Source organism: Caenorhabditis briggsae (assembly GCF_000004555.2).
Source record: "Caenorhabditis briggsae complete genome, chrX, whole genome shotgun sequence".
NCBI lineage: Eukaryota > Metazoa > Nematoda > Chromadorea > Rhabditida > Rhabditidae > Caenorhabditis > Caenorhabditis briggsae.
Window position 1 is genome coordinate 1,605,086 of NC_013491.2, and position 24,944 is coordinate 1,630,029.

Genomic DNA, 24,944 nt, shown 5'->3' on the forward strand with positions numbered 1-24,944 from the left:
GTACTATCCGCAAAAGCCCAATCGCTTCTCAATCTTTTAGTGCGTGCGAAACTTTTTAATAACATGACTGCTTGAATGTTACCTAAAATGAAAACTCTGCAAGATACATTCTACTACAATGCTATTTTACTGGTCTAACTCTTGTAAAAGTACATGTAGACAGAGTTAGGCGTGCCTTAATTTGGTTCTGTTCCTAATTAAACGCAACGACAAACTCTGTATACATATATCAACCATCATTTCCAATAGTCATAGTAGTATAGCAGGTGTATTGAAAAATGAATATTTAGAGGAAGAAGAGAGCTCGTAAACTGAAAAGCTGCTTCGAGAAAATTTGGAGAAAGCTCAGGAAAATAAGGCGGGGCTTGGTCCGAAACCCTCTAGATAAAGAAGAGAGTAGTGAAATAGAGAGAATACGCATGTCTGTTCTTGGAAGCATAGTTTCGTGAGGTGGTTTCCAAAATCTATCGAAGCAGGAAATAGTTGCTGACAGAAAATAGAAAGCCATGAATGTGAATGTGTACATGGGTTGTTTTTTAATAGTTGGAGAACATTTTGAGAAAAAACCTCAGAATCAGGTAAAACCTAGAGACAGAAAAGTCCAGACTGCGACTGCAAAAAAAACCTCAGAATCAGGTAAAACCTAGAGACAGAAAAGTCCAGACTGAGAGTGCACTCATCTTGAGGCTAGCAGCTGATTTCATTATATTAGAAATTTGATCTTGAACTTTATTATTTATTTATTACACCTGAAATTAAAAATTGAAAAAAATAATATGGAATGAAAAAGATTAGAACTTCGTTTCCCCTAGAACAAGATAATTGGAATGGTTGTTTGAAACATCGATATATAAGATATATAATAGACCAAGATAGAAAAATTAAAGAACCCAAATTATGACAAAGAATAAAAATGAAGAAATTAGAGACTTGAGGGAATTATACAGGATAATACTAAGATAGAACTTCAAAATAGACCCAAAAATCCTTAGAAAAAACTAGAACTAATTGAATTTAATGACCCCATCGACCATCTCAAATTCAATTGGAGATTTGACATCGAAATCCGATTCGTCTCCATCAATTATTTCCAGGACCTTTTGAAAGTCGACCTCTGGCAATTGAAGCAATTGGTAACAGTCTGCAAGCCAATGAAGATCCGGGCGAAGTAGAGAATGCGGGTTGTTGCCCTGAATATGCAATAGTTTCACTTTCATCCAACCGAATAAGTGTACTTACAAAGTTCATCTTGTCTCCCATCATATCAAAAATGTCATCTCGGAAGCGCACACCATTGTAGTGAATCAGAATGTAAATGAGACTAATCCAGTCGTCTTGCGGTGTATGGTATCCGTGCTGCATGGACTGAAGACTGGAATGGCGGGAGGTGATAAAGTTAACATTGTTGTTGTTCTCCTGGTTCAGTTCATTCCCAATGTAATCGAGATAACGAAGACACACCCCAAAATCCACGATTTTGAGTGCGCAAATCTGAAAAAGGAAGTAATCCTACTGTATTGCTTTACATCGCTCACCTCTCCCATCACAGTCACCAAAATGTTTTGGGCGTGGAGATCTCTGTGGATGAATCCAAGGTTGTGAATTTCCACCAATGTCTGGCCAAGATTGTACATTATACGTCGAAGATTCGCAGTTGAAACTCCTGGATTCTTGCTGCGCTGCATAATTTGGTCGAAAGATTCACCTTCAAGTGAGAGCACTGAAATTAGAAGATAGTTCTTGAAAACTGGACCCTTCGAAACCAACTCACCCAAGCAACTCCATCTCTGAAAGTGGAAGTTGAAGAGCAATTTGGAGACTCCTTTCACATGACTCGCATTATTCAAGAACTTGAGTTCTTTCAAATACGATGGATCATCTTTAGGACACATCTTCAGAGCTTTTTCCTTTCCATCTTCAACATCTTCCACCTTCCATACTGAGCCGAACTCGCCAGCTCCGAGTTTCGACAACAATTTGAATCTGTTGTCGATCACCTCGTTAACTTCCAGCATTTTCTGGAAAACACACTTATGGTATGGAAACTATTCTATGAAACTATATGTAACTAATCTATTGCTATATTGAAAGATTTTTTTGATTTCTATTCTACAAAACTTCGGAAGAAATTTTAAAAGCAAGAAAAAACTGATCACGAGGGGAGAATCATAACAGCGCGTTTGTAGAAAATGGTTTCGAAGACATAAAATTCTAGCGAAAAAAAGTGCTTTTATTGTACCCCACCCCGAACTCTATCTCATGGTTTTGATATAAAATGCATGACGTGGAATGGGAAAACTAAAATAATAGAGAACACCACATGGGAATCTCAGTCACAGCTAGAAATTCAAGCAGAATCGTAGAAAAAACTGAAATCATTCATAAAATTCATGTATTCCTGCTCCACTAGCAATAAAAAAATAAACTGTTGTTTAGTTGTTTTGGTCGTCGTGAACACCATGAAGAGAAATGTGATAAGGCAAAAAGGAAAGCGGGTATCAATCACAAAAAAAACTCTCACGGTTGAACTATTCTAACAAAAGAGACTGAATAGGACGTATATAAAAGATACTTTCTATTCCGTATGGTTGCCCAGAGATCTCGTCTCCTTTTACTTGATAAGAACTTCTCGGTTTACTTTTTTTGGAACATAAAAAAAAAGAAAAACGTTGCTGGGCAAAGATCAATGAACCTGTCCAAAACATACCTTCAATTTCCTCTTCATGCTGGTCTTCGAAAATAGATGGAAAATCTGAACTTCAGAGAACATAGTTTGTGCGTTCCATGTGGAGCACATATTTATAGGAGCGAGGGAGTTCAAAGTTGAAAAAAATCGAGGAATCTGTTCACAAATAATATCTCAGTCTGAGACAACAAGATGGAATGTTTGTTGTTTGTACTTCGGACAGGTTTAATACATAAGAAAAAATACTCCCACGCGATGACAAACTTCTACAAACAAAGACATCTCGAACTTCAAAACACATCGAGAAAGCTCATTTTCAAAGCTTTGTGTTCATAATAAAGGAATATTGTTCTGTAAAAATGAATGAAAAATCCAAGTTATCAAAGCCTTGCGACACTTAATTGATCAGAATTGAAAACATGTTGACCTCCTGAACATTGTTTTTAGACCTCCTTCTCAGATTTTTCTTTCAATAGTCGTTTTTTTCGGATTCTGTAAAACCTAAATGTAATGTATGGCGTCTTGTAAACGTTGTAAGATAGACATTGGACGTTGTGAAACTCGTAACTATTTTTCTGAAACATGAGTTCCGAGAATTATTATATCCTTCGACATGAGTTCTGATTCCATTTCACGTCCTTTTGAATTCAAATTTTCCAGAACTTGACAAGACCATTTGACTTTGTTTCTTTTTTCCATGTAGTTCATTTCAGTTCATATAACCAATTCATCATTTCCCTTTTCAAAAACCCTGATAAGATCGGTGAAAAAAAACACCGCAAATTTACTGGTGGAGGTAGCCAGAGAAAGAGAGTGTTGTCTCTCTCACTTGCAGACACAAAAGACATCAATATGAGTTTTGCCACAAGTAGAGAATCGGACGATGATGCAAGTTAGAATTTCTGGAAATAATGTTGATAGACACGAGACGTCAACACGGGCGTGCGTTTCTCGGAGACCCCTGAAAAAAGCAGAGAAAAATACAAAACGATCTCTTCCTACCGGTGGCGCGTTTCTGATATCTCGCGGGGTGTGTGTTCAAGTTTCAGTGAAACGGGTATCGAGAAATATATAGAGAGGGTTTGATAAAAGTAAAATTGAAGAAGATGGGAACATGGAAAGTGATGATTAAATAGGAGAAAAACTGAGTTGGCGGAATTGGTTAAAAGCATACAGTGACCCTAAATACTGTAGTTTGAGCTCAATTATTTCAATTTCTGTGAGAGATAGGAAGATTTCGTAAATTGTAAAAATGCTGATGATATTAAGAAAAGCCTTTCATCAGTTGACAGATTTTCGATATCTCCCAAATGAACCGAGATAATCAAGCTCAATGTTACAAAGACATAATTTGCGTTGCAATGTTTGTGTACGGCTTGGAAGTGCCTTAATGAGTTGACTGTTCTCTATTAAGGTCACTGCCAATGCCGTGCACACTAAGCAACGATGAGAAAATATTCATAGCAAATTTGAAACTATCTTAGAAATACTTCAGATTGAATCCAAACGGAAAGAAAGCTCTTATAAGCTCGCTAATGAGCTGTCTTGTTTTGAATTCACAAATTTATGCAAAACCTTAGTGGGCGGGGTAGCAGGCTACCTGGCACGGCAATTTGAGCATATTCCCTAATGCATATAGAGAATAACAAAAACAAGAATTAGTAGAGCAGGTCATGATTATATTCGATTTTCAAGCTTGAGTTGCATAATAAAAACAAAACAGGTACTGACTGTAGGTAACTAACTACGAATTGGAGGGAAATGAGGAGAAATCTTGAAAGTGTGGGCTAAAACTAAATCAGTTTTCCACGTTCAATGGACTCTTCACGTCCTGTTAAAGTTTCTTCTCTTTGTTCTGTTTCGGACTTATCACTGTTCTCTCACTGTATACCAAAACTGGTCTATCCGAGCTTTATCAGCCCATCAACCACGAAATTGTCCCTTTTCTTCATTTTTCCTCTTCCATTTTGTTAATTTACATATTATGGTTTCCTAAAAGAATGGGGTTCGAGGACATGACGACGATGATTTAGTGGGGTGACGTGTTGCTAGGAAGCATGACTAAATGAGAGAGTGCCAGAGGGCCAATAGCACTGAGGCGATGTGACTAAGACAAAAATTGGAGAAAATTTATGCTCTCGAATGTTCTAATGGAAGAACAAAGAGATACTGTGTTTTTTGGGGACCACGCTCTATTGTCTCGAGCTTGAAATTCCTTGTTCCCATTAGTGAAATAGTGGGCGAAAAAGTTATGAATTGGCTGTAATAACAAATAAGCATCTAAAGCTAGTTTTCACTATTTTTCCAGCATCTGCATCTGTCTGGGTAACAACAATCCCTGCTATTTAAGACAAAAATTTGTAACAAACCTTATATTTTACCATATCAACTTGTTGCTTAAAACTACCGAAAAAAGTCGAAATTGGGTAACCGTTGAGCAAGCTTATTCGAATGAAAAGTTTTTGAAAATCGGGTTCCCAAATTTTGAAAAGAGTTATTTATCCAAAGAATCAGATACCGTATTTCCTCTAATAGAAGTCCATGGGCCTCAGTTTCTCAACCACATTCTCAGGGTGGGCTTCCGTTTTTCAATCATTTATTTTCAAAAAAAACTTTTATTCCAAAATTCAGAAATTTGACAATTTGGAGGTTAAGAGTTCTGAAGTTCAGTGTTTTCGAAAATTCAAAAATTTCATTCTGCAATTCTAAATTCCAAAATTCCGAATTTATAAAATTCTGAGATTCCACAATCTCAAAATTCAAAATTCTGAAATTCTGAAACCCCGGAAAAAATATCTGAATTTCTGAAAATCTGAAATTCCGAAATATAGAAATGAAAAAATTCAGAAATTGAGAAATTGTCGAGTTCTGATATCACAGTTCCAAAAATTCGGGAATCATGAATTACCGTATTTTCTCCCATTAAAGCCTATGGGCTTCTATTAGAGACTGGTCTTCCGTTTTTCGAAGCACCTCACGAAGTGGACTCTTATTAGGGCTTCTATTAGAGGAAATACGGTATCCAAGTTTTTCTGAGATTAAAAAAATGGGTTTAGAGAATCCCGGTGAACAAGATTGCTCTCCTTTGAATAGAGCGAACGACAGAGAAACACACTTTTTACATGAAAAACAGTCTTTACAACAATTAGAAGCAACACTTACGGAGGACGATTGTCAAAAACATTCTAAGTTCAAAAACTTGAGTGATTCTTTGTTGGATTCGTAAGGTTATTTTTAAAAAACTCGGATAATCATTCGTTGAAGAATTTCTCTGAAGTTATTCGAAAACATTTGATTGTCCGACTCCAGCGTAGCCCGGGAACACTGTTGAGAGGCTCTTCCGATATCTTCTATTTCTGTTATGATTTTTTCCCCTACACTTACTTCCCATCCCATTTTCACGGATTCCCCTCAAATGATATCGTCTTAAATTACCTCGGTCCCCCAAGCCGAATTCCGTAGAATACACAAAATTCTTTGTCAATCTTCTCCCCCACGAAAAATGACTAACTGGTATCAATCAGGATACTCTCTCTACTGCACTCTCTCACTTCTATGCACTATTTCGCCATTAATCATCCCATAATTTTTTCCACAGTTCCTCCAATTGTCACTGAATCATTTTGATTGTGCAAACAAGAAAAAGGGGTGGAGACGAAAAAGATGGGAGATTTTCCTTAGTTTTTGCAAGACCGTTTGAAAGATAGTTTGGAAAAATGTAAGCGTGCAAGACATTGAAAAAAGGATACTGTAGGTCCTTGCAGAAGAAAAATGTGACGGAATGCTATTTTCTAGTTCCGATGAGAGAGGTGGACAATAGATTGGGACTGATTCTTTCTGGATTGTGTTTACCAGAGTTGGATATCTGAGCTTCCATGGAGAGATGCGCTATCCGGCGGTATTTTCACAGACTGAATCATAACAACAATTTTGGACAGCAACAGTTTATTTTCACCGTCAACACTCAATTAGTTAGCAAGCATATCCGTTTGGTGTTCAATGATAGAAATAATGATTGTTGCCAAAGAATCCACAGATTCCATCGCAATAGCAAGTACCTGGTGGATTGACCTGAAAGTTCGAATGTTTATCCAACGGAATGCACACGATTAAGACTCAATCTCTGAGAAACTCGAAAACACCATGACAATAGAAAAATTCAAAATGGTCGTAGAACTCTGATATCGTATGTGGTGGGTATATGCGCTACTCTAAGACTTTTGACTAGGGTACCCATAAGCTACGCCCCCTCCTGGGCGCGAAAAATACCGTAACCCCGAATAATCATTTTTGTTCAAAATAATGATATTGACTCAAATGTTTCAGATTTCAGTTTCTGGTACTATTACGACCATTTAATGTGTTGAGACCAATTTTCTACAGTAACCCTGAAGTAGTTTTATGACCTTATGGTAATATAGTGTAAGTATGTTCAAAGTATCGAATAATCGGGATTTCATTCAGTAACCAATAGAAAACTTTTGAAAATTTTCCGAAAAAGTGAAAAAATTCAAATAAGTGAAATTTTCTCAACTTCAGGGTTACTGTAGAAAATTGGACCCAACACGAAAAATGGTCATAATAGTACCAGAAACTCAAATCTGAAACATTTGAAACGATATCATTATTTTGAAGAAATTTTTTCTGGGTTACGGTATGTCAACGCAACCAGGAGGGGGCGTGGCCTATAGGTAACATGGTCGAAAGTCTTAGAGTAGCACATATACCCACCACATACAATATCAGACTTCTACGACCATTTTGAATTTTTCAATTGCCATCGCCTATTAACCCGATCTCAATTCTCTCAGAGAATGTGTCTGAATAAGTTAGAACCCAGCGAAAACCGATATCATTTACCTGTCCAGCGTAGAACGGTGGCTGGTAACTGTTCTGGTACCCGACGTATCCCTGATTCCAATCCATGGCATTTTGAGCTGATGGATACGAAGGAGCATTGGCGTAGTTGGCATTGTAGAGTCCAACATGAGCGTCACCATAACCGAGTGGATCGAAGCCGAGCATTGCCTGAAACCCATTTAGTCTTCCAAGTTCTCAGTTGGTAATATATTCACCTGGTTTTGCATTGGCATTGCAGCTGGGGTACCCCATTGATAGTTCCCCCCGGTCATCGGAGCGCTATGGTGTGGAACACTCAACGTTGGATTGACGGCAATCTGAAAATTTCACGTTTTCATCAGAAATTGTTTGGTAATAAACTTACCGGTGGTCCGTTGTTTGCCGTTTCCATTGGCATCGCTGGGATAGCTGGGATGACAACATTTGTAGCTTGAGTTGCAGGAAAGGCAATCTGAAAATTTCACGTTTTAATCAGAAATTGTTTGGTAATAAACTTACCGGTGGTCCGTTGTTTGCCGTTTCCATTGGCATCGCTGGGATAGCTGGGATGACAACATTTGCAGCTTGAGTTGCAGGAAGGTCCCGTGCGATCTTTCTCATGCGTTCTTTCTTGGCCTAAACACTGACCCATTCATTCGAAAAAAGAAGTTCACTTACTTTTTCTTTCAAGGTATTGCGTTTTCCGCGGAAGTAAATCTCAACCTGAAACGATTTATCTTTTACTTGTTCAGATATGTGTTATTTATACCTTCATCTGGCTCACGCCCAGTTCAGCTGCCAATTCGTTGATCATTCTTTGAGTGATGAACATTGAAGACTGGAAAACTTCAGAAAGGCGGGTTTTTTGAGCTCTGGTCCAGGTAATTTTTTTTCGAACGGCTACCGCCTGAAACAAAATTTGGAGAGAGAATATTAGGAAGAAACAGGCTTACCTGTGATGGGTTACTGTTTGTAGCGTCCATCATACAACTTGCCTTATCCGATTGGCTTCTGCAAAAACAGAAAAAATAATTTTAAAAAATGGTGGAAAGGCTCTTAAAGCGAGGAAACTATCCAAATGACATGAATAAAGACTATCCCAAAAATCTACCATGAGATAAGCTCCGCCCATGTCATCTCCTTTCTGTTTGCACAACGTTTGAATCACTCAGAATTAGATGCAGCTATTGGACCAAGGGAGAAGATGTTTTATGAGAGAATACAGTTGAAAAGTAGAACAACGACACTTAGTAACTTGATAAATCTCGTTTTTGTGCAAAACACGTCAACCTAACATACTACGGCGAACTTCAACGGTTTTCTTTGTCATATACCGTAATCACTCTACTAGAACGCCCCCAGGACCGTTAAATTTGACCCCGTATATCGTGGTTCCTGTCAAAGATATCAAAAAGTGGTCAACTAAAAAATATTTTTAATTTTCTGATAAACATTTTTTTAGTTGACGATTTTTTGATATCTTTCATAAGAAAAGAGATATACAGGCTCAAAGTTGACGGTCTGGGGGCGTTCTATTAGAGTGTTTACGGTATAATAGCTCTGATAGTGTAAATTTAGCCAGCAAGTATGCCTAAAATGTTACTTCCGCAACTTGCTTTCGATAATTTCGCATCTGGTAATTTCTATAACAAAAACATGGTGACCGATTTTTTAGAATCATTTTCGGTTTTTTGTTGGTACCTTCTGAAAGACCCCTCGGGATGAAAAGTATTTTATTGGTTTTCGATCTATTAGAATATTACTAACAATTTGAAAACTTTTGTTCGTATCTATTAGGTTGATGCATAAGTTTCTTTCGCTTTTGCCAAAATACTTGATCAAATTTTTCTCAAGGCGGAGGTTGCTACTTTCCGAATGAACTTTGGTCAAAGTCTGGAGGCTGTCAAATTTCCGATCATTTTGAAAACTTTAAAAGATTTGAAACAGACTAGACAAGGCGTTCGGCCCTGTAACATGTGCCCCAAAACAATTCATCAATTCTTCACTAAAAACCTATTAACTCTTTTTATTTTCGAGCAAATTCAGTTCTTTTTTAAATTGTAGCTATCAAAATTACGCATCAAATGGGGAAGCTGGATTTTTGATTTAAGCCCTTGTTCGGCAGAAAAATCCGGAAAACCCGAAAAAAATCGGATCCACTTGTACGTACGTTATCATATCTCGTTCAAACGGTATAACGTTTGACGATTTTTGATGACCGCTTAGCCAGAGAAAATGGCTATCGATCAGAGAAAGATTTAGCCCAAACGGTCTTGAATCAACCTAGTTAAGAGCTTGCAAAGAAGGGAAGAGGGGGGGCGGAACCCAAATATTCAGAAGTTTTTTTACGGAGAGACAGATATTTAAGTTTTTCTGGGACTTCAAAAGAATAACTTCAGAAAATTTCAATTATTTTCTGTTTTTACGGAGGACGACAGGCAGCAGATTTATCCGAAACTATTGAAATGTCCGATCCACTTTTCACTGATCCCCCGAGAATGAAATCGTCTTGAATTATTTGGTCCCCCAAGCCGAGTTCTGCAGAATACAAAACAATCTTTTTTCACGAAAATGACTAACTGATTACCCTGATTGGTAACTCTAGCTCACTCTCTCATTTCCATGCACTATTTCGTCATTAATCATCCCATAATTTTTCCACAGTTCCTCCAACTGGCATTGAATCATTCTGATTGTGCAAACAAGAAAAAAGGGCGGAGCCAAATTCCTTAGATTTTGCAAGTTCGTTTGGAAGATAGTTTGGAAGACTGAGAGCGTGCCAGACATTGGAAAACAGGATACTGTAGATTCTTGCAGAAGGAAATGTGACTAATTGCTATTGTCAATTTTTAATCAGACCGATTGGGGTTCAATCTTTGTGTATGTGTTTACAAGAGCTGGATAGATTTGTTGGGATTGAAAAACCGCGAAACTAACTCCCATTGAGAGATGCGCCTTAAAAGAATGAATGTTCAAAAAACATTTTGAACGGCAACACTTTATTTTCACCGTCAACACTCAATTAGTTAGCAAGCATATCCGTTTGGTGTTCAATGATAGCAATAATGATTGTTGCCAAAGAATCCACAGATTCCATCGCAATAGCAAGTACATGGTGCATTGACCTGAAAGTTCGAATGTTTATCCAACGGAATGCACACGATTAAGACTCAATCTCTGAGAAACTCGAAAACACCATGACAATAGAAAAATTCAAAATGGTCGTAGAACTCTGATATCGTATGTGGTGGGTATATGAGCTACTCTAAGACTTTTGACTAGGGTACCCATAAGCTACGCCCCCTCCAAAATACCGTAACCCCGAATAATTATTTTTGTTCAAAATAATGATATCGACTCAAATGTTTCAGATTTCAGATCTGGTACTATTGCGACCATTTTTTGTGTTAAGATCAATTTTCTACAGTAACCCTGAAGTAGTTTTATGACCTTATGGTAATATAGTGTAAGTGAGTCCAAAGTATTGAATAATCGGGGCTTGGTTCAGTAACAAACTTTTGAAAATTTTTCAAAAATGAAAAAAAAATTATGACAGTGAAATTTTCTCTACTTCAGGGTTACTGTAGGAGAGGGCGTGGCTTATGGGTACCATGGTCAAAAGTCTTAGAGTAGCCCATATACTCACCACATACAATTTCAGACTTCTACGACCATTTCGAATTTTGCCATTGCCATCGCCTATTGACCCGATCTCAATTCTCTCAGAGAATGTGTTAGAACCCAGCGAAAACCGATATCATTTACCTGCCCAGCGTAGATCGGTTGCTGGGAACCGTGCTGGTAACCGACGAATCCCTGATTCCAATTCATGGCATTTTGAGCTGGTGGTGCAAATGCTGGAGCATTGGCGTAGTTGGCATTGTAGAGTCCAACATGAGCGTGACCATAACCAAGTGGATCGAAGCCGAGCATTGGCTGAAACCCATTTAGTCTTCCAAGTTCTCAGTTGGTAATATATTCACCTGGTTTTGCATTGGCATTGCAGCTGGGGTACCCCATTGATAGTTCCCCCAGTTAATCGGAGTTCCATGGTGTGGAACATCCAACGCCGGATGAACGGCAATCTGAAAACTTACCGTTTTCATCGTAAGCTTTTTCTTTAATGAACTAACCGGTGGTCCGTTGTTTGCCGTTCCCATTGGCATCGCTGGGATAGCTGGGATGACAACATTTGTAGCTTGAGTTGCAGGAAGGTCCCGTGCGATCTTTCTCATGCGTTCTTTATTGGCCTAAATACTGGCATATTCATTTGAAAAAAGAAGCATACTTACTTTTTTTGTCTCGTACCAGCGTTTTCCGTTGAAGTACAGCTCAACCTGAAACGATTTATTTGTTACTTGTTCAGAGTTGTGTTATTTATACCTTCGTTTTCTCCACGCCCAGTTCAGCTGCCAATTCATCGATCATTTTTTGAGTGATGAACGCAGAAGTTTGATAAACATCACTAAGGCGGGTTCTCTGAGCCGTGGTCCAGGTGAATTTTTTTTGAATGGCTACCACCTGAAACAAACTGGAAAGATAATATTAGGAAAAAAAACGGCTTACCTGCGGTGGGTTACTGTTTGTAGCGTCCATCATACAACTTGCCTTATCCGATTGGCTTCTGCAAAAACAGAAAAAAATAATTCTAAAAAATGGAGAAAAGGCTCTAAAAGCGAGGAAACTATCCAAATGACATGAATAAAGACTATCCCAAAAAACACGAGGCAAGCTCCGCCCAATTCTATGTCATCTCCTTTTTGTTTGCACACTGTTTGAATCACTCAGAATTAGATGCAGTTATTGCAATAAGGGAGATGATGTTTTATAAGATAATAAAGTTGAAAAGTAGAACTTACTAACCTGAAAAATCTTGTTTATGTTCAAAACACGTCAACATAACATACTCCGGCGGACTTCAACGGTTTTGTCATATATAATAGCTCCGATGATGACAATTTAGCTAGCTGATAGTATTCCTAAAAGGTTACTTCCGGCAACCTGCTTTTCATAATTGTGCATCTGCAAATTTCTGGAACAAAAACATGGTGATCGATTTTAAGAACCACTTTTGTTTTTTTGGTGACAGCTTTTAAAAGATCTCCTTGAGATGACTGAAACGTTGCTGTCTGATATATGGTTTACTGATGGCGTGTTAAACTTCACGAACTCCTGTAACCGGTAGTCGAAATGGTTTTTTCAGACTCGACAAAAAAAACTTACCTGATGATTCACTGCAGCTCAGCTGACTTCTTCAATAAATACCAATAGTACTTCATTGCGTTTCGCTCTTTTATAATATTACTAACAATTTGAAAACTTTTGTTTGTATCTATTAGGCTGGTGCATACGTTTTTTTTTCAATTTTGCCAAAATACGTGATCAAATTTTTCTCACAGAGGAGGCGACTACTTTTTTAATGATTTTCGGTCAAAGTCTGGAAATTGGTTGTCAAATTTCCGATTACTTTGAAATTTTTGAAGGATTCGAACAAGTCTATATTGAAATTTTAAAATTCACAAAACTTTTAGAATGTTGCTAGCTAAAAAAACAGGTATTTCAAAAAAATGTTGCAATTTCAAAGTTTTTGGCCGGGCCGGCCCGCTTGCTTCAAAACCCTCGGCCCGCCTAGGACAACTTTTCGAAAACGTTACTTTTCAAATGTGCTAATTAATTTTTAATAGCACACATATTAATCCAAATGCATACAACCATCCGAAAAAATCAATTTAATTGAATTTTTAGCAAAAAAATCAAACTTCATTAAGTCAAGGATGAAATTTTGTTCTAAAAACTACCTCAAAACAGTTTTTTTTCGACAGAATCGTCCTCTAGCGTGGATTTTTATTTATCAAAGAGAAAAGCCATCTTGAAAAATGATGATTTGCTCTAAAATTTCGAAATTTTCAAAAACCGGGCCGGCCCGCGAGCCGGCCATGTGTAATTTTTTACGGCCCGGCCTGGCCCGCTTTCAGAAAAATCTCAGCCCGGCTATGGCCCGGCCCGGCCATCTTTTCCACAAGTATGGTTTTAACCTAAAACTGTGTTACACCCTCCAAAATTTCCAAAGCAATCGGAAACTTAACAATCGAGCTCCAGACTCATGAAAATGGTTAAAATTGCAAGAAATCAACCAAAAATAAAATTATAGCACCTAGGATGGCCATTTTAGGTTATCCAATGAAAGTAGAATTTGAGATTCTGGAGAACAATGAAAAAACAGGCTTTGAAATATTTATTTAAATGAAACACATTATCTTGTTAATATCAGTAAAAATTCAAATGTCTACTGGTTGTTTGCCTGCTTTTTTTTTGAATTTACAATAGCAATAGTTATCTATAGTTAATAATTTTGGTTCTTGCCTTCTCCAAAATTTATGGCACAATCGGTTGAGCTCGTTATTAAGCGTCTAATGGATGGATTCTGCTAGTTTCATTTCCGTTCGTTGCATTCATGATTTTAGTATTTCGTCACTGGTCACTGGGATTCCAAAGAGTATGAGCCCAGATGTCTAAAGATTATACATTTGGTTATCCAGAATCTGATTTTTTTTTGAGACTGAATAATTCCAATAAATTAGGCAACAAAAAAAAATGCTCTAGAGGATATATCGTAAAAAAAGGCTCACCAATAGTTTCCTGACGCATAAGACGAAGGATAGGGTTTTGAATATTGGGTCCAATGATTCAAAATAGATTCAGCGCTGTGCTCGATGTCACTTCTACTAACGGTTCCCAAGAAAGGAATCAAGAACTAGCAAAATTTTAAACATCAACTATGAACATTTTTGTTAACTTATCAAGTTTAAGCAAATACTCAACTCAGAATTTAATTTATGCATGATGATTCTAGTCATATTATTTGGCAAAAGGAGCTGCTCGAAGCTTTCGTAACATATTCTGAAATAATCTGTCTGAGAATAGATCGGGTGATGAGAGAAATTACTTGCCAACTCGGGAGAAGGAAAAGAAAAAATTTTGGTAAGAGTGGGAATTCTCGATGTGTTGTACATCCAGAGGAGATTACAAGCAGTGTCCTCTCCTAGGCCACCTAGAAGTGGAGGCTTCTGACGACTCCGAAGACGGAACCACCAATGGTGTTGGAGATTCAGAATGCCGAGAGGACCTTGGATCCTTGGGGAAGAGTCCGACCATGGCAGGACCCAGGGGAAGAAAGTGCAATGGATAGTTGAATCCAACAAAAGTGAGCAGGTTAGAAATGCCGAAAAGCAAAAATATTAGCTCCAAAAAAAGATCCAAAGATAGCATGTCGCTGATTGTTTTGAACATGTTCTTCCCTCGACATTACCACTTCCATCAAGTTTCTCGCTTACATCCAAGGCCTTGCTGTCTTCCTCACTTCCTTCGCGATGCTTCCAACATGTTTCCAACGGTGCCCAGTGGAGCTATTCTTGTTAGGGTACTCACTGAATTTGGCAACGTTGGATCCAGTGTAGAATTTCTGAAAAAAAACAGAGGAATCAGTTTTATTGCCAGTTTGAAATTTTATTCGCTGTCTCGAGCTTCATTTTCTGACAATACACGCATCACTTCATTGGGTTTAGTCATCATTTTCAGCTTCTTTGGTGAACTTAGTTAATTTTGCAACATTGCAAAATGAAAAACCATATACAGTAAATCCTGTAATATAGCGCCATGACGTTTTATCTTTCAAAGGGTTGTTTTGGGTTGATGCGAGGTAACAAAAATTGATTTTTTACTGATTTAACATGGTACCAAAATGAAAAAAGGTGCGAAATTTTTAGATTTCACTATTACGGTGTTAATCAAGCATAAAAACTTTGTTTTGATACCTCCAACAACCTCATACGGGTGGCGTTGTATTAGAGGGGATTTTCTAATACAGGTGGCGTTATATTACAGTTTTTACGGTATTCCAATTTTAACATTATCTCCATTTCTAAATTGCACATCACCTCATTCTTATATTATAAATTTTGTGGAAAACGAACAATTTGATGTGGTTCAAGTATTTTTTTTTTTCTGCAATTGGATTGCTTTTCTATCCATAACGCACATATCGAATCAACATTTCTTTTCGGAAAAATCGGTGTTCCCAGAATACACAAGCAATTTATCAGAGGGAATAATGAAAAATTCTCACAAATTAAAATGGCATCAAACAACAATAACCAATATAATATTTTATTGGAAGAATTGAAACCTATCTAGAAAAAATTAATTAAATCTATAAAAAAGGGTTCTTTTTTGACGCTCAACTACAAAGCAAACAATCGTTTTTTTGTGAGACATACCGCAGAAAACAATCAAAATAATCAAAACAATACGAATGATATCAGAACGCTGAAATGTTTTTATTGGTTTTCTTTCAGTATAAAATCGTGCCGAACGAACGAAACGTACCACCTCGATAAGATGGTTTCCAAAACAAGCATTATTCTGGCGTTATGCCTTGTTTCGGTCTACTCCGCACCATTTTTCAAGGAAGACGACGGAAGGAAGATGCCGAGAATGCCTGTTCAGGATGAATCCAAAATTACTGACCAGCAAGATACCAACAATCAACCATCCGAAAATACTGGAACTTCCAACAATCCAGGATCTGGAGATACTGGAACTTCCAACAGTCAAGGATCTGGAAATACTGGAAATTCCGAAGATCAACAATCCGGAAGTACTGAAGCTTCCAACAATCAAGGATCTGAAAATAATGGAACTGCCGGAGGTCAACGATCCGGAAATACTGAAAATTCCGGCAGTCAACAATCCGGAAATACTGGAAATTCCACCAATCAAGAATCATCTTCAACTTCTACTTCAGTTTCTTCATCTACGGTCACAGCTGAATATGTACCACCAACAATGCCCCAGGTCTTGGAGAAATCTTGCTTCGACAAACTTACAACAACGAGTGACAAGGTATCACAATTGGCAGAACGGCTGAAGCATGAGTCAGAGCAACTTGATCCGAACCCAGTAGTGAGTCTTTCTGCAAAACAGTATTGGCAAGTGATATCTAATTTCAGAAGGACCAAGTAATTAAATGCAGTTTAATTGGCTTTCCCTATGATCGAGACATATTGCCTGAGGTTAGAGAACAGTGCGGGGATGCTGAAGCGAACAAACTAAGAGATGTAAAAACTGAGTATTCCAAAATTTTACTGAAAAATTGTTTTTTTCAGGATCTCAACGCTTACTTTGATAGGCACAGCTGCACTAATGCTATTCGTTTTACACGTTAACGGAAACGTACATCAACATTGCTTCAAACTTGCTGTATCGCTTCGAATCAAACTATTAATCTCGCAAAAGCTTTTTTTTTATAAATAAACGATTTGCTTTAAGCATTGTTCCGAAATATTTTTACACAAATGTTACACAGGGGGAGCCATAAGTATCAGAAATACTTTCTAGCTCTCTGCAAGCTGAAATTGAGATTCAGCTTTTGTAGTTCGGTTAAACAAGAGTTTAACACCTTTTCGATAAGATTCGAAGTGTTTTATTTAAAAAAGGAGGAGGGGGGGGGGTCAAGGTTGTGAAAAACAAAAAAAAATCATGAAACGGCAAACGAAGAAATGATATTTCAGTGGTAGATTTTTTTTCAAGGAACAGCACAACGAAAATTTTCGAAAATCGTGTCAGACAAAAATAGAAAAAAGAAATAGCAATAAAAAATTTGAGGTCCTCCTCTTCAGCTCAATTCAACCTAATTGGTATCAAACATCCCCTTTGGTGGATCTCCGTACAGCTTCCGGTATTCTTCTGCAGTTGTAACCGCTTTGGTTTCCAACAGAATGCCACTTCCTTCACAATCGGATCCGCTGCCTTCGACGATTTGTTCTCCACTGGCTTCGCTAGCAATTTTTGAAATTCCGGTTGTTTTGGAGATGGCTAGCAGCTCTTCCGCTTCCAACGCGGCTTTGACTGCAGCTTTGGCAGCAACTTGAATAGCTGCACGATGATCAGCTTTTTTTCCAGATTCAAGAGCGGTTTTCACAGCGATTCTGGCCGCGGCTTCCATCGCAACGGCAAAATTTTTCTTTTTCCTCTCTTCCTCGGCAATGTTGTAAAAAACCTTCTGGCCGTTTTCGTTCCTTTCTCCAATCTTCTGATTCATAAGCCATGTGTAAACCTCATGCCGATGCTTTTTCACACGTTGCATACCAACTCCCAGGAAAAACAATGAAGTTCCGTCATCAGTGAGATCAATCTTGTATGTTCCGCCACCAGTTCTAGAAGAGTTAACTCTTTTTTCCAGTTTCTTTGTTTTCTAAAACTTACTTCTGTACATGGTGGATGACAGGGAAGCCACGCCAAGTTTTCACTGTTTTGGTTGTTTTAGTGCAGTTGTGGAACATATACACTTCCATATCGTAGGTTTTCTAAAATACTGGAGAAATAAGAAATTTGAATTTGATCATTTTTTCACTTGAAAACTGAGTCCATCTCCACCAGTGATCTGAAACGCTGCTGTGTGGTTCTTCGTTGATTCATTGCCACAACTGAATTCCTGAATGTGTAAAACTTCGTCTTGGGAGCTGAAAAATATTTTATTGAGCAGTTCTCTAAAAAATCAAACATACAAAAAATCGTGTTCTCTGTAGGCGGCACTGTAACACCAGGTGACGTTCAACGAACACGATAATGTGGCACTGTAGGTCAAGTTAGTGATGTCTGGGGTCCCGTTCTTTCTCCAAGTCGGTTTAGTCTCCGTGAATTGGTAGTTCCCTCCACAAATGGGGATGATCCAAAGGAAAATGAAGAGCATGTTGAGAATAAGACTTCTCATTGCTGAACTCGATCTGAATTCAGATTGTGTAGCTATAAAAAGTCGAAACAAACAGAAACAAACAAGAGAAACATTTATAAACTTTTTTTCAACTTGTGATTTTCACAAAAAGTACGATTAACAAGTGCACGACTTTTCCTCGACTTCAAAAAATATGGGCAGCTCTAGTTCGTCTACGAAGATCAGGTTGTAATGTGCACGTCTGTTCTCAATAAATGAACAACTGCGTTTTTGAAACGTATAGACAACACATGACCTCTCCGTGATGAGCTTGAAGCGGCAAAGTTCTACTTTCTTGGAAAAAAATTAAGCATTGTCTGAACAACAGATGTGGAGCTCATTCGAATATTGAGCAACAGCAAAGCAAATGAATCAGGAACTAAAAAAAAGCAGAACCGTTGTCACATTGTGTTTCTTTCTAAATCAATGAGCACTGTGGTGATGAGGCCTTGAATCGTGAACCAAAAAATGAAAAAAAAAATTGGAAAATCGGATTAGAACTGTCAAAAAAACTAACGTTGGTTCTTATCGACAAGTCCAGCACCGTTTTCGATTGTTTCTAACAATCGGCACATTTAATGTTCAAACTCTTAAAACGGGACAAGTCAGGATAAAATGGAGTTCAAGTACATCCCATTTGTTTTTTTTTTCCTTTTAGAACTGAAAGCATGTATTTAGAATGTTGAGAAGAACAAAACGAAAGAACTAGGCTGAAATTTAGGTTGGTTACAATGCTGACTGCTCGTAAACACGAGAGACAACTTAAAAAAAAATTATTTTATTGTCTAGATTGAAATCATTATATGTTGACACTTGGAAGTCAACCATAAGCCAACCATTTGTGACTTCTTAGTACTTAAAAACTTTCAAAATCCAGGGTTTAATTAATACTACTGAAATAAAAGGAACATTCGGCTCTCGCACTTCACTTTTTGCTTTATTTTCAATTGGAACCCTCATTTGAAGATGAAATCCCCAAATAATCGAAATTCAAATTCAAATTCCCTCCAAAAATGTCTGCGTCACTAATATTAAACCTGCTCCTTTGATAACGCCACCTGACTTGTGTTAAGCTAGGCGCCGCCGTCTTCTTCTCAACACTCAATGCTCCTGACAGGTGAAAAACGTGCTGAAGAGTTATACAGAGTGTGCAAAGGGTAGAGTCCCAGATTCGTGATGAAAAAAAAACGAAACCCTCTGTTATCTACTTCTTCACAAATTTTTCACTGATATGATTTTACCCCTAAGTCCGCGTGTGGAAAGCAAATTAGCTGGAAAGGGTTCAAGGTTTCGCCGAGGAATGTGAACAAAAGTTTTGTGCATTCTGAAGAATAAAAAATCTGTGCATTCGAAATTCGTTTATAGACACTTCAAGACGTGATGAATATGGGATTACATCTTTTTTGGAAGCTTCAGAGAAAATTGGCATGCCATAGGTCCCTTGGGTTATTGTTGTATGAGCTACGGGAAACGAGTAGTCTCTGAAGAATTTTAGGACGATCTCCATCAGCGCTTCCAGAAGCATTGTTCAAGAAGTTCTGCACAAAACTTGTTTGGAAAAGAATCGTGGCAAAGAAGATGATAACGCCAGTGACAGCCACATAACCAAGTAGGCCAAATTCGTACTGGAACGGTTCTTTCCTTATGAGTGGCACAGGTTTCTTCGGTTTCTCATCAGATCGAAGCTGTAGCATATTTCGCCGACGGTTGCCTTTACCTATCTGGAAACAAAACTTTTCATGAGAATGAAACTATGATAAGACTGATAAAATCAAAATGAGAGCACTGAAAAATACTACTATATGAATGCAGTCTTCCGAATCGTACACGAGATTATATAGCTTGATTGTATAGTCAGAATGGTACAAACCTACATCAGCTGTACGAACGTCAAACCGAGGGAGAGCATGAATTAGGAAATTTTTGACTCCTATCTAGGCTCCTACCTAAATAAGCGGAACAAAATTGAAGACCTACTTCCGTTCTACTTCCGTTTCCATGCCAACTTTTGGAAAAACAGAAAGAGCTCACTTTCAAAAATCTCAAAACCTAATGAACATTTCGTGTCCAATGTCAGACATGCTGTTTTGAAACTTCAACATGTGCTCCAGTTCTTCTCTAATTCATGTGTTCAAACACATGTATTGCTTAAAAACTTTATTCTTTCCATATAATTACAATTCAAATTCGGAAAAAACAATTTAGTTTTGAATATGATTTGGGTGACCCAACTCTTCCTTCAGCACGACGATAACAACGATGAAACAGGCGAACGAAATGAAGGCAATGACATAGATAACATAACATTTCTTGTTCATTGGAAGAGTGACGTCCATAAGGCTATCATCATCGTCATCGGAAAATTCTTCCAGTTTGGCATCTATGTTTGGCTTTTCGTTTTCTTTCATTGGATGAATGCTGTTGCACTTGGGTTTCATTTTGATACCTGGGAAAGCAATTTTAGCGTATTTATGAGTCACGTTGGTTTAACAGGAGGGGAAAATACGATTTTTATTGAAAATCTATTAGAACAAATGTGGATGGTGAATAGTGATGCAAGATGACGGGTAAGTCTCATAACAGACTCAAAATTGCCTTTTTAAAAATACATCAATATCAAACTTGACGAGCTTTCGGAAATGAGCAAGACCCACTGAAATCTCCGGTCACTTGAGACCCAAGTCTATTGCGTAGTTTGCTAATCATCTCTAGATGAGAAAAACTTGTTTTTGTTCTACAAACTCTACATTTTATTTAACATAGAATCTGATGTTTTTAAATTAGTGTGAGGTGTATTCCGCCTAAATTGAGCTCGGTCGGTAGAGGAACATTTAGTCCAAAATATCCGAACACTTTAGGTTTTTGAGAGTACCCTTGTTGAGATTAGAAGCGCTATCAGGAAAAATACACTTTCACATCATAAAGACAGATTGGTAAAAGTCTAATTGCTTCCGAGTAGAGAGGGGGACAAGTATGACCATAAAGTCATAAACTAGCTTCCTGGGGGATGATTGCTTTTTCATGCCTATCATATAGAACATTATATCACAAAATCGACAAAACAAATAGAAGGAAACAATCGAGAGAAAAAAAAAGAATATGATTAACTTATTCGAAAGATGAAAAAAATTTCTGATATGAAGACTTGAAAGCGCCTAATCATCAAGGAGGAAGTAGAGTATCTTCCTTATATATAAAACGCTAGACACGTCTGTCTGTCCCGGTGTCACTCTGTCAACTTTTGGGTTTTTGAATAAGAGTTCGGCCGCAACAAAAGCTGAACCCGCTACCTTCTGTACAATGGCTGCGCACGCACACAGCTGCGCTATGAGGGCAACACCGAAAGAGGAGAGGGAGGACGTAGATATTCTACAGTGTGGGAAAGAAAAATCAAAAAGTGAGGGGTGGAGCGACGAACAATTAAAAATGTTGAATTGCGCCGAAGGCGCAGCAGCCAGTAGGCTGGTATCATTATATGTAACATTTTGAAAATAAAATAAAAACCTTCCAATGCGCCAGGATTCCCACTTCCCGAGAATTTCACTTAGATTCTCGAAGACTAGATCCTTGTATATTTTAATGTGATAGCAATCGCCGGGCATAACTAAAACTTTGATTAGTGTAAAAGAAAGGATATTATTGTAAGAAAAAAACGAACAATACGATATAATGGCAGATAAAAGACAGTCCTAGAAATAGTTAATTTAAACTCATTAAATTAAAATAATCGTTAATTTGTCTCAATGTCGGCTCCTGCGCGGAGTCCGCCTGCATGGGAGCTCTGACTATCATTGGCCAAGAATCATAACGACAAGGTGTTACTGAAAACAAAATCTACATTGAATGATAATCGCGTAAAAACTTACGTTGATTGAACGCCGTTACTGCTTGCATCGATCCACCGAACCAAACATTTCCAATATTTGCTTGTAAAGCTTGGTACTCGCTGCTCTGGATGTCGCCAATCTGAAGGATCTCTTTGTTTTGCGTGTTGATCTTGGAACCTGCGAATATCTTCACATACTTCTTTGCAGATCCATTCAGTGGAATATCATAGAACGAAGGGGCCAAGATGGAAGAATTGGACGACTGATTGGGCTGGAAGGACTTGGCTGGGCGGCTGGACGACTTCTTGGATCCATTGAACTATTTCATGTAGTTGGTATCTTTGAAGAGCTATCGTATAACGAATGAGTCGAGAGGAGACAACGACGGGGTCCGGATTGGATATTGCACCCGTAGACCATGTGTGGCTGGTGGAGAAGAAGACGAAATGTGTGGCTGGTGGAGAAGAAGACGAAAAAATTGTGTGGCTGGTGGAGAAGAAGACGAATATGTAATTTATAGATACGTAATTTCAGAAAAACAAAACGAAAATAACTATAACGGACACGAAGAACAAACGGAGCCCCTAGTAAATTGTAAAAGTGACTTTCTGACTGGGCACCGGAAACCAAAGTTGTTGGCAACTTTCTCGTCAAAAAAGCTTCAGGAAATAAAAGTAATTAAATTTCTTTTTCTTGAAGGAAAAAACTGTTTTTTGAACTTTTTATTTTTGTAATTTTTCCGTTTTTATAATGAGAAAAGTGAAATGAAACATATTGCAAACGATTCGCCGTCAGTTTTTATCCCCAGGGCAACACATATGAACCATGCTCCAAAACTCGATTCATTGGCTTGAAATGTCAATACTTCATCTCAACCAAAAAATTGCCCACTATTTATGTCATGCCCCCTTCCTAGACATTGATGTTTTTAAATGACAATAATATCTGCCATATTTTTATTTCGCAATTGTAGCGTAGGTTTTTGGAAATGTTCAGAAAATCTGTTTTGTTTTTCTGAACTGAAAATTGTTTTATTAGTTCATAACTGTGTTCTACATTAACAATTCGTTTCCTTTTTTGTCGTTTCTTCTTCATTCCTCATTAAATTTTCCTATCTTCCCTATATATGATAAGTAGAATTTTTGCTGTGTGTTGTTTCACCGCGTTTTCAGCAGCTTCTGTAAGCTTACTTTTCAGGTTTGTCCGATTCGCATCACTACCTTTGGTTCTTTTCTTTCAATTATTAAGTAAACTATTCAAGATGCACCCAATCGACGTATGAAGTGTTGAGCAGAACTGAAGCTATCTTCCGTCGTTTCGCACAAAATTCGGATTCTGCATCTCATGGATACGGTACTCAGGGTGGCGATCTTGATGTTGATATATGCTTCAACGAGTCAACTCCAAAACTCTGGTATCAAGTTTCGGAGTAGAGCCATTTTAATGTCAGTTGCTGATGTTGAACTTGTGGGAAGAAATATCAGATAACCATTCAGATGTGTGGGTTGGAGGGCGACTAGCACTGACTCTAAATGTTGACTTTGTATATGGGTGACTCAATCTCTAGGAAATAAATTAAAATTAAGCCATAATTTTTAGAAGAGACTACGATACTAGAGTGAGAAAAGATGACAAAAATCCTCTCCTTTTCGACGTTTTATATGGACAGCCGCATACAGGGTCCGCCAAAATTACGTGTGCAAGTGTAGATGACGTTATCTCCAGAAGTAGATGCGAGATTAAGACGAAATTTAACAGATAGTTTATTTCAACGCTTGAAATCATAATTCAACAAAAATTATTCGATTCTACCTCCTTTGGCAGCGACCACGGCACGAAGTCGTCGAGGGAAGGCATCAATGGTGGCACGCAGGTATTCGACGGATAATTTGTCCCATTCCTCAGACAACGACTTCTTCAGGGCCTCGATATTTGGATGAGACCTTATTCTGCAGAACTCCCCATACGGAGTAGTCGAGCGGGTTCAGATCAGGCGACGAAGCCGGCCATTCGTCCTTTGGTATGAAGGCGGGGAAGTGGTCCTTGCACCACTGTTGAGCCATTTTTGCGGTATGAGCAGGCGCTCCATCTTGCTGGAAGATGTATTTCTTCTGACCGAAGTGGTTTTGAGCCCACGGTAGCACATGCTTCTCCAGAATCTCCTCAACGTAGTATTTTTGGTTGATTTTCACGCCTTTATCAACGAAAACAAGCGGACACTTCCCATCATAGCAAACCGCTCCGAAAACCATGATGCTCGCAGGATGAGAGGCTCGATGGATTGTTTTACCACGCTCAGCTGCTTGTTGAATATTTGTGGCCAGCACTCGGTGGTTTTGGCTATTAAATTCAGCCTCGACACTGAAGAGTTTCTCGTCCGAGAAGATGGTGATAAGATGATCCTTTTTGCGCGTGCCAGCGAGAAGGCGCTTCGCTTTGATGAGCCGTTTCTCCTTATTGGCTTGGGATAGAATAGCAGCTTTTGTTGCTCGATAAGAGGTCATCTTCAGCTCTTTTCTGACAATTCTCCTCATTGATGTATAGGAGATATCCATGTCATCTGACATCTTTTTCATGGAACGATGAGCATTTCGCCTGACTTTCTCCCGGACGGCCTTGACTTTCGCTGGAGTTCTTACAGTCCTCGGTCTTCCTCTTCCCGTACGGTCCTTGAGGTGGCCAAGCTGGTTGAAACGACGGATGGTCGCGAAAACCGTGTTTCGGTGCACTCCGAGTCGTTTAGAAATGTCTCCTGTGCTTAAACCTCGCTTGTAAAAGTCGACGATCAGAGTACGATGAGGACTTGCCGCTGTCATTTACC

At 38.3% G+C, this 24,944-nt stretch overlaps 7 protein-coding genes across 7 annotated transcripts; 1 reads left to right on the forward strand and 6 right to left on the reverse strand.

Moving 5' to 3' along the window:
• Positions 1 to 1,004: 1,004 nt before the first annotated feature.
• Positions 1,005 to 2,725, reverse strand: CBG16237 (the record flags this gene model as incomplete). Its single annotated transcript, XM_002643497.1, has 5 exons — positions 1,005 to 1,190; positions 1,240 to 1,491; positions 1,536 to 1,720; positions 1,772 to 2,018; positions 2,708 to 2,725. The coding sequence occupies 5 exons, from the start codon at positions 2,723 to 2,725 to the stop codon at positions 1,005 to 1,007; spliced, it is 888 nt and encodes a 295-aa protein (XP_002643543.1).
• Positions 2,726 to 6,682: 3,957 nt separating this feature from the next.
• Positions 6,683 to 8,508, reverse strand: CBG27433 (the record flags this gene model as incomplete). Its single annotated transcript, XM_045238833.1, has 8 exons — positions 6,683 to 6,757; positions 7,547 to 7,714; positions 7,762 to 7,863; positions 7,911 to 7,997; positions 8,045 to 8,161; positions 8,204 to 8,248; positions 8,295 to 8,432; positions 8,479 to 8,508. The coding sequence occupies 8 exons, from the start codon at positions 8,506 to 8,508 to the stop codon at positions 6,683 to 6,685; spliced, it is 762 nt and encodes a 253-aa protein (XP_045099800.1).
• A 2,067-nt stretch (positions 8,509 to 10,575) lies between these two features.
• Positions 10,576 to 12,537, reverse strand: CBG27434 (the record flags this gene model as incomplete). The annotated part of the gene is made up of 8 exons (XM_045238834.1): positions 10,576 to 10,650; positions 11,291 to 11,461; positions 11,509 to 11,610; positions 11,659 to 11,775; positions 11,818 to 11,862; positions 11,909 to 12,046; positions 12,092 to 12,149; positions 12,527 to 12,537. 8 exons carry the CDS (start codon positions 12,535 to 12,537, stop codon positions 10,576 to 10,578), a joined length of 717 nt encoding a protein of 238 aa, XP_045099801.1.
• A 1,398-nt stretch (positions 12,538 to 13,935) lies between these two features.
• CBG27435 lies at positions 13,936 to 14,815 on the reverse strand (the record flags this gene model as incomplete). Its single annotated transcript, XM_045238835.1, has 3 exons — positions 13,936 to 13,952; positions 14,412 to 14,659; positions 14,736 to 14,815. 3 exons carry the CDS (start codon positions 14,813 to 14,815, stop codon positions 13,936 to 13,938), a joined length of 345 nt encoding a protein of 114 aa, XP_045099802.1.
• Positions 14,816 to 15,922: 1,107 nt separating this feature from the next.
• On the forward strand, positions 15,923 to 16,749 carry CBG27436 (the record flags this gene model as incomplete). The annotated part of the gene is made up of 3 exons (XM_045238836.1): positions 15,923 to 16,486; positions 16,534 to 16,641; positions 16,690 to 16,749. The coding sequence occupies 3 exons, from the start codon at positions 15,923 to 15,925 to the stop codon at positions 16,747 to 16,749; spliced, it is 732 nt and encodes a 243-aa protein (XP_045099803.1).
• A 464-nt stretch (positions 16,750 to 17,213) lies between these two features.
• Positions 17,214 to 18,296, reverse strand: CBG27437 (the record flags this gene model as incomplete). The annotated part of the gene is made up of 4 exons (XM_045238837.1): positions 17,214 to 17,739; positions 17,789 to 17,889; positions 17,937 to 18,045; positions 18,091 to 18,296. The coding sequence occupies 4 exons, from the start codon at positions 18,294 to 18,296 to the stop codon at positions 17,214 to 17,216; spliced, it is 942 nt and encodes a 313-aa protein (XP_045099804.1).
• Positions 18,297 to 22,921: 4,625 nt separating this feature from the next.
• On the reverse strand, positions 22,922 to 24,939 carry CBG27438 (the record flags this gene model as incomplete). Its single annotated transcript, XM_045238838.1, has 2 exons — positions 22,922 to 22,951; positions 24,613 to 24,939. The coding sequence occupies 2 exons, from the start codon at positions 24,937 to 24,939 to the stop codon at positions 22,922 to 22,924; spliced, it is 357 nt and encodes a 118-aa protein (XP_045099805.1).
• Positions 24,940 to 24,944: the final 5 nt, after the last annotated feature.